Source organism: Grammomys surdaster, unplaced genomic scaffold (genome assembly GCF_004785775.1).
Source record: "Grammomys surdaster isolate TR1022 unplaced genomic scaffold, NIH_TR_1.0 330, whole genome shotgun sequence".
In the NCBI taxonomy this organism is placed as follows: Eukaryota; Metazoa; Chordata; class Mammalia; order Rodentia; family Muridae; genus Grammomys; species Grammomys surdaster.
The window spans coordinates 2338532-2354580 of NW_021604749.1; the positions used below are offsets into that span (position 1 = coordinate 2338532).

At 46.4% G+C, this 16049-nt stretch overlaps 1 protein-coding gene and 1 pseudogene across 1 annotated transcript in view; one reads left to right on the forward strand and one right to left on the reverse strand.

Annotated features, from left to right (window-relative positions):
* Positions 1 to 3938: 3938 nt before the first annotated feature.
* LOC114630160 lies at positions 3939 to 4154 on the reverse strand (annotated as a pseudogene).
* Positions 4155 to 14399: 10245 nt separating this feature from the next.
* Plekha7 (pleckstrin homology domain containing A7) overlaps positions 14400 to 16049 on the forward strand; it is a 187660-nt gene continuing 186010 nt past the window's right edge. The window contains exons 1-3 of the mRNA XM_028778231.1: positions 14400 to 14516; positions 14619 to 14695; positions 14777 to 14834. Of these exons, the coding sequence (XP_028634064.1) occupies positions 14434 to 14516; positions 14619 to 14695; positions 14777 to 14834 (218 nt within the window). The 5' untranslated portion in view covers positions 14400 to 14433. The remainder of the gene's footprint in view (positions 14517 to 14618; positions 14696 to 14776; positions 14835 to 16049) is intronic.

Genomic DNA, 16049 nt, shown 5'->3' on the forward strand with positions numbered 1-16049 from the left:
TGTGTGTGTGTGTGTGTGTGTGTGTGTGTGTGTGTGTGTGTGTGTGTTTCCAGATGCTTACAGAGAACAGAAAAGGGCATAGGATCCCTTGGAACTAGAATTAAAGGCAGTTGTAAGTTGCCCTATGTGGGTACTGGGAATAAAACTCAGGGCTGCAGGAAGAACAGCAAGTACTGTTAACCATGAGTCATCTCTCCAGCCCCTTGCTCCTTTAAAAAAGTAATCTTTCTTTTTAAATCCTTATTTCAGCTGAATGCATTTGAGCTCTGAGAGGCAGCGGGGAACTGAAACTTCCCAGAGACTCAGGCTGTAAGAGTCCTCAGTAGTCCTGGGGAGTCACCCTAGCTGCTGCTTCTCCTCCAAGAACAGTGAGAACAGAAGAATTTTAGATGGAAACTTCTTCCTCCTTCCCCTCCTCCTGCCCCATCCTCTTCCTCTCCTCTTCCCTTTCCTAGCTTCCACCCTTTTTCCCTCCTTCCCTCCTTTCCCCCTTCCCACCCTACTCCCTCCCTTCCCATGCCTACTCTGTGCTAGGGATTGAATCCAGGCAAGTGCTCTATCCCTGAGCTCCCCAGCTCAAGACCTCTAAAATATGTCCAGGCTCACAGATGGAAAGGAAAGATCCAACAGATATATACGGTGAGGCCGTCCTTCCTTAGCAAAGTGTGTTAGCGCCAGAGGCTCACAGACACATTACTTAATCCTCTCTCTAACTTGTTCTTTCTGTGTAGTAGGGATGGAGCTCAGAGCATCAGGCATCCCTGGCAAGGGATCTGCCACTGAGCCTTAACGTTTCTCTGTGAAACGTTATTATTACTGTTGTATAAATGTAGGTACATGTCTAATAACTAGTGGGATAAAGACAGACTGTGTGCCCTGGTTGTTTGAGTGAGATGTTCTCCATAGTCGAAGGCATGTGAATACTTAGTCCCCAGTTGGTGGTCCAGTTTGGGCTGGAGGAAGTATGACCCAGGAGCAGGATTTGAGGTTTCAAAAGCCTTGTCCAATTTCCAGTTTGCTCTCTCTGCTTCCTGCTTGAGGTTTAAAATGTGAGGTTTCAGCTGCTCTGGTTCCCTTGCTGCCTGCTGCCGTACTTTCCAGCTGGGAAGATGATGGACTCCTATCCTCCTGGAACCAGAGCCCAAAATAAAGCCTTCCTTTATTAAAGTAGTCAGGATGTTTTATCCAGCAGTGGCAAAGCAACTAATACATTGTCCATATGGCACTGTTTAAAAAATAACCTTTAAGAAAAGATTTATTTTTATTCTATGTGCATGAATGTTTTGCCTACATAATTATATGTGCACCATGTATGTCCCTGGTACCTGTAGAGGTGAGAAGATGGGTCAGATCTCCTGAAACTGAGTTACTGACTGCTGTGACCTACCATGTGGATTATGGAATGTGAATGTCAGCTGCCTACAAAAGCAGCCAGTGCTTTTAATCATTGAAATATCTCTCCAGCCCACCACATGGCTCTGCATCTTTGATGCTTATGACTACACTAAATTGTAGACAAACAGAAAATATCCAGCAAAATACCACAGCAGGGGTTGTTTTAAGAGCAGTCTTGGAGGCTTGGGGGAGGGGGCTGCTGGAGAAATTGCTCAGCAATTAGGCAATTGGAAAGAATGTATTGCTCTTCAAAAGACGTTGAGTTTGGTTCCTAGCACCCATATTAGGCGACTCAAAACTTCAACTCTAGGGGCTGTGATAGTCTCCAAGAGGAAACCACCCTATATTTATGTAATTAAAAATAAAAACAGTTGAGGGCAATGAAGAGCACTTGCTCTCCAGAAGACCTGGGCAGGCTCCATCATCTACATTAGGTGGGGTAAGCCCATCTCCAAGGAATCTGACACTCCTTTCTGGCCTCCACAGGCATGTGCACACACCCACATAGGCACACACACCTGCATGTAAAATTTCAAAAACCTGAAAAGGGAACATTCACACACTGCCTGTTGACTTCCACTCTGTGACAGGCTGCAGACACAGTGATGGTACCATAAAATACCACCACCTAGTGACACTATATTCATCTTTGAGGAAGTCACTATAGGATATTTCTACAGGATGAAATAAAATCATCCAAAGATTTCTACAGTCAAAGTCCTTTTAGGTAGCATAGGCTACTTAAATTTGTGATCCTCCTGTCTGAATCCCCATAGTGCTAGGGAGAGAGACATCACTCTACACTTGGCTCCAAGGACACTCTTCTTAAACTCTGTCTCCATTGTCTAACAAGGCATGGCTATGACTTTCTAGGGTGTTCCATTGCTTCCCACAGGAGACCAGTTGCAAAGCAGTAACCTGTAAGTATGAAAAGGCATTAGGGACTTTTGTTTTGTCTAATGTAAAACATTTCCAAACAGTAATTGGACTCGTAGACTGCCTGGGGGATGTTTGCAGATGCTCTGGGCATGGGGCTAGGGTGTGTCCCAGTGCTCTGGAATCTGTCGTCACTAAAGCATGCTGCACCAGATCCCAGCTCAGAGGATCAGAGGCAGTCCACTCTCTTGAACAATGTGTCATACGTGGTTTTGTAGTTCCCTGTGGATCCGGAAAGCTAGCTGACTGGCTGACTGATGAGCTGAGTAACAGCTCATAGTGTACCAGCCTGCTAAGGGCATTCAGTGCTGAAGAGACAGCTCAGCAGTCAAGAGCACTGGCTGCCCTTCCAGAGGTTCTGAGCTCAATTCCCAGCAACCACATGGTGCCTCACAACCACTTATAATGGGTTCTGATGTCCTCTTCTGTCATGCGTGTGTACATGCAAATCGACTCACATAAATCTAAAAAAAAAGAAGACGAAGACAAGACGTTAGAAGGCTCCCTGGGAAGGCTGTGAATGCATGAGTGCGGGATGTCTGTGTACTGCAGAATAGGGGGAGGAAGGGAACCTCCTTGGTCAAGAATAGGGCACCAGGCCAGGCAGTGGTGGCACATGCCTTTAATCCCAGCACTTGGGAGGCAGAGACAGGCAGATTTCTGAGTTCGAGGCCAGCCTGGTCTACAGAGTGAGTTCCAGGACAGTCAGGACTATACAGAGAAACCCTGTCTCGAAAAAACAAAAAAACAAAACAAAACAAAAAAAGAATAGGGCACCAAAGAAGCAAAGCAAGGTAAAGAGCACACCTCTAGGAGATGGCTCCCAGGAGGTAGAACACAAGTGGGAAAGGACGGGGCCTAGTAAGAGGGGTGTCTCTAGGATGCTGTTGCTGATATCACTGAACACTAGAGGAAACTTTGTTTTGAAGATAAGAGGGAAACCGGCCAGGTGGAGGAAGTCTTTAATCCCAGCACTCAGGAGGCAGAGGCAGGAGGAGGTCTGTGAGTTGGAGGCCATCCAACACTACATAGTGAGACCCTGTGTCAGTCAAACAAACAAATTAGAGGGTAGTAATCTGGTAACAGTTTGTGATTGTTCTCAAGGTGGCTGCCTGTAGAAATTACGAAGTTTGTGTTCATGGTCTGCTTCAGTGAGCTTCTAGCTGCTATTGGCTGGAAGTAGGCAGCTACAGAGGTACCGTGATAAAGAGCATGGTTTTAAGAAAGCCTGATCTTAATCTTCGAGGCTTATACAGATCCTATGGGAGGATGCCCTTGTTCACAGGAAGTACATCTTTTTGCTTTGTTTTGCGGTGCTGGGGATTGAACCTAGCTCCTAACACATGCTAGTTAAGTACCTTACCTCAAGTTACCCCAGCCATGCACGTATCTGAAAGTGCTGGGGAGGGGATAAGTGGGGTGGTACCAGGACATCATGTCAGCAACATGTGTATCAAAAGATTTTAGAAAAAGTAAAGTTTTCTGTGTACTTTACTTGTTGTTTTTTTTAAATATTTATGTCATTAATGTGTTTACAATTTTTTCTAATATAAGAGTTCAAGAGTTTAATCTGACTTTCAGATATCTCTTAAACTTTCTTCATTCTGTTAAAGGGATGAGTTAAATGTCCTTATTTTTTTAAGTAGCTGGTGCCTTACTATAAAGAAAGGAGCAGCAAATCCAGATCCAAAGTACACGGTCATCATAGCCAGTAACCACCACTTATTTTCCACTGAAATTGGCAAATTCTTCCCCAGACCCACCTCATAGTGGCTGCGACTGACTACAGAGGTAGTGAACCTCTGGACACTCTGACCCAACATGCCGCTTCTGGAAGTTCTGCAAGAGATGCAAAGACGGAAGGCGGATGAAATGGCCTTACCACCTCACTCTCCTTTCTTCATGACTTTGCTGTCCAGAGCGCGAAGCTGTACTTTACTTGTAATTAAAATGAGATAAAGAGAGAAATATCAAGAGACAGTGTATATGTGATGTGTATGTGTATGTGTATGCTGGGGACACGAGTCAGAGATAGATTTTAGTTTTTGCCTGAACCTAAAAGGAAAATGGATGCAGAGAGGTCAGGAAAGCTGAGAGTGGAGGAGAACCTGCAGGAAGACATGAGGACACATCATCTTCACTTGAGCTAATTAAGTTTTGAGAATAGGGGTCACTATGTAGTTCTGCCAGACCTCAAACTCCTTGGTTAGAATCATCTTCCTGCCTCAGCCTACCACGTAGTTAGGATTAAGTACCAATCATCCCCCCATACCTTCTCCTCTCCCTCCTGGAGTTTTCTCTTTCTAAGTTCTTTGGAGAACCTGACTAAGATGCTCATGTTTTTACTCTTTCCTCCCTCATGTGTCTCTGACTATTAAACTAACTCAGAACAGTTACTTAGGAAAGGGTAGGGTTTTGTTGTTGTTGTTGTTTTGAGATAGGGTCTCTCTATGTAGCCTTGGCTGTCCTGGAACTCACTCTGTAGACCAGGCTGCCCTGGAACTCAGAGATCTGCCTGCCTTTGCCTCTTAGTCCTGGGATCAAAGGCATGTGCCACCACCAGCTGGCTAGAAAAGATAAAGTTTTTGTTATTGTTGTTTTTAAGTTTTCTCGATAGGATCTCATATACCTCTGCCTGGTCTTGAACTCACTCGTAACCAAGGAAGATCTTGAACTTTTGATCTTTCTACCTCAACTTCCTGAGTACTGGGATTACAGGTGTGTGTTACCATGCCTAGCTTTATGTGGGTACTAGGGATGGAAACCAAGGCTTCATGCAGACTAGGCAAGCCCTCTCCCACTGAGTCATGGGAAAGGAAGGGGTTAAAAAAAAACAGCAACAGAAATATAGATGATCGCCGGGCGGTGGTGGCGCACGCCTTTAATCCCAGCACTTGGGAGGCAGAGACAGGTGGATTTCTGAGTTCGAGGCCAGCCTGGTCTACAGAGTGAGTTCCAGGACAGCCAGAACTACACAGAGAAACCCTGTCTCGAAAAACCAAAAAAAAAAAAAAAAAAAAAAGTAAATTAAAAAAAGAAATATAGATGATCACATAAGAGGAGTGAAGAATAGCACATGGGGTGGGACTCACTCACTACAGGGGGAAACTTGAAGTCTTTTTTTTGGGGGGGGCTTCAGTGCAGGTGGGGAAAGAAGTCTATTTATAGAGCACCTGGCCAGGGACAGCCCATGTCTGGTGTTCTATCTTCTGCAGTGATGGTATCCTCCCGCCCCTCACATTGAAAAGATTTCCTTATTCCAGTAGTGAGAGCTTCAAAATGTGGGAACCAAGATGTGTGGGTCAACAAAGCTCTAGGACTTTGTAGTCAGCTACCCTGTCCCACAGTTTGGTAAGGAGAGAAGTATGTAGAATTACAAGGCTGGCTGACTCCAAAGCCATCATCAGGCCATGCTGTCCCTAGATAGAAAACATACCTTCATGTGGGGTAGTGATGGATTACTGCTCTCCTGGAAGTGGAAATGCTTTGACACATAGTTGGTCGACAGCATCACCTTTCTGTGGTTTATTTGAGACCAGTCCTCACTGTTGTGCTCACACAGACCCAGAACTCAAAATCCTTCAGCCTTGGACTCCTGAAGTTACAGCTTTGAGCCCCCATGTCAGCTCTAAGCCACATTTAGACTCTGGTTTGGGCATGGACTACTGTACACGGAAGTAGATGGGACAGTGTTGTGCTCAGCAATAGAAGCTTCTAGAGCCAAAGCCTAGTGCTAGGGCCAGTCAGGGGCCTCTGGGAGGAGCACTCCATTGACCTCCCAGAGGCTGCTGACTTGCCCTGAGATAGCTATGTAGGCAAGGGCTCAGGGAAGCTATCTTGAGAGGGGGTCAAGCCTAGCCCCCAGTTCCTCAAATTGTGAGCCATGACCCCATATGGAGTTGAATAACTGAGTATGAGGATCACAAAGACTTGGCAACATTAAAAGGTTTCTGAGCTACCAAACTTAATATAAAATCAATTGTGTAATGATTCCAAGATGTTCTGGAAACTCTTGCCCATGCTGCATCTGTGATGTCACTGCAGCACTGGTTTTGAACTCACATCAAGAGAGCACTTTGCACTGAGAGGACATGCCATGTGCCAACCAGTACTGCCCAAACACTTGGCTGAGATCCAAGGCTCCCCAGTTCTGAACAGTTGTGTTGCTTCTATATATACTGTTCTCTGTTCTGAAACATAATGGTTTAGCCATGGGAACAAAGACTGTAATATTACTCTATAATTCACCTCTCAATATGTAAGTATTAGATTAATGTATCTTTGGGTTGTATTCTGTAAGGAATATTTTTAAAAATTTATTTTTATTTTATGTGCATTGATGTTTTGCCTGCACATATATCTGTGTAAGGGTGTTGTGTTGGATCCCCTGGAACTATAGTTACAGGCAGGTGTGAGCTACCATGTGGTTGCTGGGAATTGAACCCAGGTCTTCTGGAAGAGCAGTTGGTGCTCTTCATCATTGAGCCATCTCTCCTTGTGTTAGAATATTTAATAGAAAAACTTCACGCCTTTAATCCCAGCACTTGGGAGGCAGAGGCAGACGAATTTCTGAGTTCGAGGCCAACCTGGTCTACAGAGTGAGTTCCAGGACAGCCAGGGCTACACAGAGAAACCCTGTCTCGAAAAACCAAAAAAAAAAGAAAAAAGAAAAAAGAAAAAGAAAAACTTATTTTAGGCGTTGAAGAGATGGCTCAGAGTTTAAGAGCACTTGCTGCTTTTGCCGAGAACCTGGGTTAAGTTCTCAGCACCCACATGGTAGCTTACAACCATCCAGAACTCGTTTCAGGGGGGTTGACTTCTGTGGGCACCAGGCAGGCATGTGGTGCATATACATACATGCAGGCAAAACATTCACACGCATATTTATTTTACAGGTATGGGTGTTTTGCATGCATATAGGTCTGCATCATGTATCTGTAGTGCCCACCAAGGTGAGTTACAGATGACTGAACTGCCATGTGGGTGTGGAGAATTGAACCTGAGTCCTCTGGAAGTACAACTCGTGCCTTTAACCATTGGGCCATCTTGGGTTTTTTAATTCTAAAAGCGTTATGAGTTGAGCTTCATAACCAATCATTAAATTAACTTTTGTTTGGGAGAGAATTTATAGTTTCTGAAAAGGTCTTAAACATCCGTCTCCCATTATGAATTCATGCAAAGCAGTGTTCTCAGCAACAACAACAACAACAACTATACATTCAAAATATCCTTAAAATCATCATAGGTTCTCAGCCAAGGTTGAATTTTTTAAGTAAAAATAAAGAAGCACACCTATCTCTTATTATTATTATTTTTTTTTTTGAGACAGAGTTTCTTTGTGTAAGCCTGGATGTCCTGGAACTCACTCTGTAGACCAGGCTGGCCTTGAACTCAGAAATCTGCCTGCCTCTGCCTCCCAAGTGCTGAGATTAAAGGCATGGGCCACCAATGCCCAGCAACTTATCTCATTAGCATGCAAAGTCATCTTTGTCTTAATAAATGGTAAAATTATAATTATACCAAATAACCACTTTAAAATACATTTACGCCGGGCTGTGGTGGCACACGCCTTTAATCCCAGCACTTGGGAGGCAGAGGCAGGCGGATTTCTGAGTTCGAGAGTTCGAGGCTAGCCTGGTCTACAGAGTGAGTTCCAGGACAGCCAGGGCTACACAGAGAAACCCTGTCTCTAAAAACAAAAACAAAAACAAAAAAAAAAAAAATTTACAATTTGTTATCAGGTTTTTAAAAATTGTGTATGTTGTGCTATGTATATGTTAAAATTGTATATGCTATGTAATGTATATGTAATTGTATATGTATATGTATATGTAATTGTATATGTTAAAATGTGTTTGTATATGTTAAAATTGTATATGCTATGTATTTGGTGTTCTGTAAACTTTTTTCAGGCAAAGGGGTTGCAAGTATAAAAGCTTAAGAAGTCCTGGTCTTCATACTGAGCCGTGTGGCTTTGGACCATGTCCTTGCCCTGTCTGAGGGCCTCAGTATCCTCCTCTACAACCAAAGACAAGAACTCTTATCTTGCCCATCTTAGATACTTTTATATGTTCTAGCTATCTTAAAGCCATCCCCACAGAACCATCTCAGATGAAGAACATGTTAAATCTTAGAACACCCATTATTTGTTTTTATCGCTCGGAAAGATTTTCATGACTAGACAGAGGGCTGGGGAAACCTCACTTCTTGTTTGATTAATCATATCAGCCTAGGACAGAACTGACATGGCCTCTCTGAATCCAGGCTTAAAAGTCCATTCTTAGCCTTGTAACCTGCCTCTCCTTAATCACAGAGAGGGGATATGAAAGATTGTGTGTGTGTGTGTGTGTGTGTGTGTGTGTGTGTGTGTGTGAAGGTTCAATGACACCAAGGTCACACAACACCACTGATGAGGTCCAGGACTTGTTTTGTTTTTTAGTTTTTGGGGTCCCCTCCCCCTAAAGCACTCTGATAATTCTAAGGGGCAGTAAGGTTTATAGCACTACAAAGAAATTATCTGCAAAGGCTGTTTTCTATGTATCTATCTGTCCCTCTCATTGAATTGGGGTTGGATCAGGAACTCACACACGCTACACAAATCTTCTGTCACTGAGCTATCTCTCCAGTTCCCTCATTTTTAGGGGGTGCAGTTTGAAACAGGTCTCTATAGCCCAGAGTGGTTTTAAGCTCCCTATGTAGCCTGGCTTTGAACTCTCCATTGTCTGAGCTCCACTTTCCACATGCTCAGGTTACAGCTCTGGAGCCCCATGCTGGGCCTGGTGTACATTTCACATAGGGCCTTTCACCTCAGAGTGTAGGTCAGATGTAACTCACGTGTGAGCAGCTAACGTCTCGGGTATGTAGAGCTAGAGTATACAGTACGAACATTTTTGCCAACAATTTGCTGGGTTATGTTACTAGAACTTGCAAGAGAGTCTAACTCTAGAGCAATGGCCCGCTGGTTAAGAGCAGCACTCCCTACTGTTTCCAAGGACATGAATTTATATTCAGGAATCCATGGTCCCTGTGGGTATTCACACCCTCATCCGAGGAGGAAGAGGAGGGGGAAAAGAGGAAGAAAAATTCTATTATAAGAGTATATGTACAGATTTTACTGTTGCTTTTTTTTTTCTGTCCCCTTTCTCCTCTCCCTCTGGGCCTGCTCGCTCCAGCTCAAAGGTTTTTATTTATTTATTATATGTAAGTACACTGTAGCTGTTTTCAGACACCCCATAAGAGGACATCAGATCCAGTTATGGATGGTTGTGAGCCACCGTGTGGTTGCTTGGATTCGAACTCATGACCTCTGGAAGAGCAGTCAGTGCTCTTAACTGTTGAACAATCTCACCAGCCCCTTACTATTTTTTTTTTTTTTTTTGGTTTTTCGAGACAGGGTTTCTCTGTGTAGCCCTGGCTGTCCTGGAACTTACTCTATAGACCAGGCGGGCCTCGAACTCAGAAATCCGCCTGCCTCCCAAGTGCTGGGATTAAAGGCGTGCACCACCACTACCCGGCTAACTGTTCCTTTATTTATACATTTAAATATGAAATGAAATTGTCATACATCATTTCTTTGCAAAGTCCTGTGACTTTTACCATCATAGTTGTGATTTATACAACTCTGTTTTATTCTTGCTTTTGTTTTACTTTTGAGAGTAGGTCTTGATATGTAGCCCAGGCCTGCCTTGAATTCCATTCTCCTGCTTCAGTCAGGCAAGTGCTCTACCACTGAGTTACCTCCCCCAACCCTTCATTGCTGTAATTTTCTTTTTCTTTCTGTCTTTTTTTTTTCCCCAAGACAGTAAATTATATAACTTTGGCTGTCCTGGAAACTACTCTGTAGACCGGGCTGCCCTCAAACTCACAGAGGTCTGCCTGCCTCTGCCTCCTGAGGGCTGGGAATAAAGGTGTGTGCCACCACCACCTGGCCATTGCTATTATTTTTTAAAAATAAAACTTTTAAAACTATATTTAGGAAGCTGGAGAGATGGCTCAGTAGTTAAGAGCACTGACTGTTCTTCCAGAGATCCTGGATTTGATTCCTAGCACCCATTTGGCAGTTAATAGTGGCCAGTAACTCCAGTTCCAGGGAGTCTGACACCAGCTTTTCACATCTAAGGGCACTGCATGTATGTAGTGCAGAGACACACATGCAAAACACCTATACACATAAAAATAAGTCTTTAAGCCAGGCAGTGGTGGCGCACACCTTTAATCCCAGCACTTGGGAGGCAGAGGCAGGTGGATTTCTGAGTTCGAGGCCAGCCTGGTCTACAGAGTGAGTTCCAGGACAGCCAGGGCTATACAGAGAAACCCTGTCTCAAAAAAACAAAACAAAAACAAAACAAAACAACAACAAAAATAAGTCTTTAAACTGCCAAGCTGAGTAGCTAGATCCTTTTACATCCCTGCTACAGTATCAGCTCCTCTGCACTCACTAGCCATACTGTCGCTATTTATTTGAACTTTTTTTTTTGCTCTCAAAGGAAAGTGCTTTTTTTATTTTTGTTATTTGAACTCTTAATAATTCTTTTAAGATTAAAAAAATGTATAGAGGTGTGTTTGCCTGCATGCATGTCTGTGTGTCATGTGCATGCAATACCCTCAGAGGTGGTACTGTGAGCTGCTGTGTGGGTGCTGGGAATCAAACCCAGGTTCTTAAGAGGACCAGCCAGTACTCTTAACCACTGAGCTACCTAGCCATGTCTCTAGCCCTCTGTTTCTGTTGTATGCGATATGGTCTCTATGGCTGTCCTGGAGCTCACTATGTAGACCAGGCTGGCTCCCAACTCAGAGATCCACCTTTCTATTGCTAGGATTAAGGGCATTTGCCACCAAGTGCAACCCTGAAATTTTAAAACCAATTTTGGCTATTGTACTTTGAGTATACTATAGAGTCAAGCGTAACTTCTTTAGAGTGACTGCTCTTTCAAAAGTTGGTATTTGAAGTCAAATGCTGTGGTGTAAGAGATGGACTGTTATTCCATCACTCGCCCGTAGGAGGACATTGCCAGTTTTTGTCTATGCAGATGAAGCTGCTGTAAATATTATAAATATGTAAATGTTCATATTTATAATAAAAACACACCATCTCTGGAACAACTCATGAGTACATGAGATTAATTTTTTTTTTTTTCGAGACAGGGTTTCTCTGTGTAGCCCTGGCTGTCCTGGAACTCACTCTGTAGACCAGACTGGCCTCAAACTCAGAAATCCGCCTGCCTCTGTCTCCCAAATGCTGGGATTAAAGGCGTGCACCACCACCACCCGGCAAAATATTTTTATTTTTTTAATTTTATGTATATTCATTTTGCCTCCATGTATGTGTGTGCACCACATATGTATGAATCACATGTGTACAGTATGCTCAAAGTTCAGAAGACGGCATATGATCCCCTCGAGTACAAATGGTTGTGACCCACCACGCTGGCTGCTGGGAACCCAGCCCAGGTTCTCTAGAACAGTAGTATGCTGTCTTTATTTTTTAAAGATTTTATCTATCTGTCTAGTTATCTAACTATAATATATATTATTGTGTTCTGCCTGCATGTATGCTTGCAGGCCAGAAGAGGGGACCAGATCACACTGCAGATGGTTAGGAACCAGCATGTGTTTGCTGGGAATTGAACTCAGGTCCTCTGGAAGAACAGCCAGTGCTCTTAACCTCTGAGGCATCACTCTTAGCAGCTGAGCCACACTGAAGAGATGTAATATTTCATGTTGGTTAAGCTTCGGTGGTAGTGTTGCCTGGTCAAAGCAATGTGTAACAACTGCTGCCAAACTGCCTTCAAGGGATATCTTAGGGTTTTATTGCTGTGAACAGACACCATGACCAAGGCAAGTATTATAAAGGACAACATTTAATTGGGGCTGGCTTACAGGTTCAGAGGTTCAGTCCATTATCATCAAGGTGGGAGCATGGCAGCGTCCACGAAGGCATGGCACAGAAGATGCTGAGCGTTCTATGTCTTCATCTGTAAGATGCTAGAAGGCTGGCTTTCAGGCAGCTAGGAGGAGGGTATTAAAGCTCACACCCACAGTGACACACCTACTCAAACAGGGTCACACCTCCAAATAGTGCCACTCCCTGGGCCAAGCACATACAAACCATCACAAGGCAGAATCATTTTGAAGTCCCAGCAACGATGAACAAGAATGGTTTTCTTTTCTAATCTGACATCTTCAAAATAGAATCCCAGTGTAATTTTCATTTGAATACTTGATGTTATGCAGTGGTCAGTTATCTTCCCATTTACTTAAAAGCCACTTGTGTTTCATTTCTATTAACTGTGTGTTCATATCCTTGCTTGTCCATTTAATATATTGCTTTCGAATGAGTGTTTAATAAGAGATGCTGTTTCCCTATGTTCATTTGGTCAAGAACTGGGTCAGAGGGTGAAGGCTCTGAATCCCTAATCTCCTCTCTCCCTACTGACTGCTTCAGAGGAAGGATCCCTTCATCATCCTCCTAGCACTCCACACCCCTCTCACAGGTCCACCTGCACTCCTAAAAGGTTCCTCTGGAACAGTGGTCACATTGTGGTGACCCTTAACGACAAAATCTTTTCATTGCTACTGTTATGAATCGTAATGCAAATATCTGATAGGCTATGCCAAGAGGTCGTGACCTACAGGTTGAGAAACACCGGGAGAGCTCCAGCTGTGCCCCCTTCAGGGACCATTCTACTCCTGATCTCTCATTCTAGCACCCAGTGCACCCTCAGGTGAGCCTCCTCAGACCTGCAGCTTGAGTCTCTGCAAGGCTGGCCTGACCCTTGCCCAGCGCCTAGCTTCCGGCTCCGGCTCCACCCACTTGCAGTGTGACTGGGTGTCTGAGTGCTTTGCATTTTTCCATCGAGGACTTGCTGAAAGGATGAGGCAGAATTGTTCAGGCGCCCAGGTCCTGGTAGTTTGGGGCAGACCCAGGTCTCTTCTCTTGTCCAACTGACACAAGGGAATAAACACACAAATGCCAATTAGGAGCAAACGAGTGAGTTAAGGGTCTCCTTTACTCTGGGGGTTCAGGAGAGCTCCCCAAGACCTAAATAGGTAGAGTGCCGATTGACAGCTCTTCCAAAATGACAGCAGGGAAATCCAGACCCAGAATCTCTTACTTCGAATGTCAGAATTGAAGGCCTGTGATCTCGTCAGGTGTGTGGGGCATTTTTTTTTTTAAAGATTTACTTAATGTATATGAGTACTCTGTTGCTCTCTTCAGACACACCAAGAGAGGTCATCGGATCCTACTACAGATGGTTATAAGCCACCAAGTGGTTGCTGGGAATTGAACTCAGGACCTCTGGAAGAGAGTCCTCTGGATGGCTCTTAACTGCTGAGCCATCTCTCCAGCCCCTACCCTTTGTTTTTTGAGACAGAGTCTAACCTGTGCTGTCCTGAAACTCTCTTAAGCAGTCCTGTCTGTCCTCCAACTCAGCAATCTCCAGGGCTGGAATCACAGGCAAGCTTTTTTTCTTATTTTTACAGAAGACTTGGAGGCTGCCCCGGAATCCAGCAGAAACCTGTTCGGTGTTCCTAGTCTATGAAAGAAGCACACTTCCGGGGTGAGGGGAGGAGAAGCTGTGGTGTGCAGGTCGGCTGGTTTTCCTGGAGCAAGGGTGTGTGTGTGTGTGGGGGGGGAGGGCGGGTAGACTGTTCCACCGCCCGCGAGTCTCGGGGACAAAGGCTGTGGGGCCCTGTGCCCCGCTCCGGCCTGCCCTCCACTAGTGAACTTTGGAGGCACCGGCCGTGACCTCGAACCGCGAGTCACCAAGGCTGGGAGCCCACGCTGCACCCATCTCAGGGGAACCCAGTAGGATCGGTCCAAGTTCCTCGTGTCTCAGCCCCTCCCCACTCCTTTCTCGCCTCTCCCCCTCATTCCTTCCAATGCACCCTTCTCCCTATCCCTCCTCAGATCTTGTCCTCCCCTCCCTATCCCTATCCAACTCCTTGTTCCAACTCCTTGTTACTCCAGCTCCCCGTTTCTTGTCCCTCCCACACACTCCGTCAAACAACTTGCACCCCTATCTCCTCGCCCCGCCCCTTGCCCCGCCCCTTCTCCCATTCCCCCCCTCCCCCGGCCCGGGGCTCAGGCGCTGGGCGAACATGGCGGCTGCGGTCGGGCGGGACACCCTACCTGAGCACTGGTCCTATGGCGTCTGCCGGGACGGCCGCGTCTTCTTCATCAAGTGCGTGAGGGGCGGCGACACCCGGGCGGGGTCGTGCGCTGGGGCTGGGGCCGCGGGCGGGCGTGCGGGGCGGCGGCGCTAACAGGTGCACCTCTCCCGTAGTGACCAGCTCCGCTGCACGACCTGGCTGCACCCGCGGACCGGAGAACCGGTCAACTCGGGTCACATGATCCGCTCAGGTGGGCGCCGGGTCGGTGGGGGGCACGGTGGGGGGCGCCACGGCTGCGGGAGTTTGACCAACTTTTCTTGCCTTCCCGCAGACTTGCCGCGCGGCTGGGAGGAAGGCTTCACGGAGGAGGGCGCCAGCTTCTTCATAGAGTAAGTGAGCCCACACCGCGCCGCACCTGGCTCGTTCCCCCGCAGCCTTGGCGGGCTCGGCGCTCCGGGTTTGTTTGCTTGAAGGTGGCGGGCTGGGGGACAGCTGCGTACCGGGGTTCGCAGCGCTGCAGGGGGCCTGGCCAGGTCCCGCCCGCCGGTGGCCGAGCCAGCAAACTCCAAGGCTCCCGGGACACGCCTACCCCGGGGGCATGCGCTGGGCACGGTGGCAGGGAGCAGGGCTCGCGTGGGTCAGGAGTGTGGCCTGAGGACTTGGGCGTGGGGGAGGGGGAAGACGGGCCCCGACGCTAGTCTAGCAGTGCTGGCGGGGCTCGCCGAGGAGAGTTGGAGCGCGACCCGGGCCGCGGCATCCTTGCTTCTCAGGGATGGGATGGGGGTGGGGCTCCCAGTCAGCCAATGATATTCCTGGAACTCTACCCGCGCGTCTTCGGCGGGCGCCGAACACAGAGGAACGCGGATGGTCGGCCCTGCCTGGGCTAGTAGAACAGGAGCTTTGCCGCCTGAGCCTCTGGGCGCTGTCCCAACAGTTATTCTGCGTCTGTTGGGCCGCGTGGATCTGATCTCGAAGCCGTAAAGGGACACGTGTACAGTCTTCACTTTTCCCACTCGAGGAAGGTGCCTATGTTGCAGTGTTCTCCCCCTCTGCTTCCTGTGGGTTCTGGGAGTCAGAACTCGCCTTTGATCGTTTGCCCCATTCAGTGCCTGGCATAGAGTAGCAGCAGCTCTGTAAATGTTTGTTTATGGAATGAATGAACTAGCCAAAGGTCTGGCGCTCTATGGTTTGACTGGCACTCAGTGTACTGTGAGGGACCGTGATTCAGAATTCATTTCTTCAGCAACTTGGAAACAATGTTTAGATCTGGATCAGAGTATGTGAAGAAAGTCCCCGAGCCTCCTTTATCACTTGGGACTCTTGTATAGTAGCTACCGATGGATGAGATTTATGGAAGGGAGGTGCTGTTTCTGTTCGATTTGTAATCCATGGGAGGAAAGGGAACAAAGAGTGAGCACATAATAATACCACGTAAAGGTGACTGCTGTGTGGAAAATTAACACGAGGGGGTGTGAGTTGGTGACTGGATTGGTAGGTCCTGATGACTTTTTTCTGAGCAGGTGACATTTGGAATTTAAATGACATGAAGGACCCTTGCTGTGGTGACCAGTAGGGGCAAAACATTTCAGAAAAATGTTTAAGGT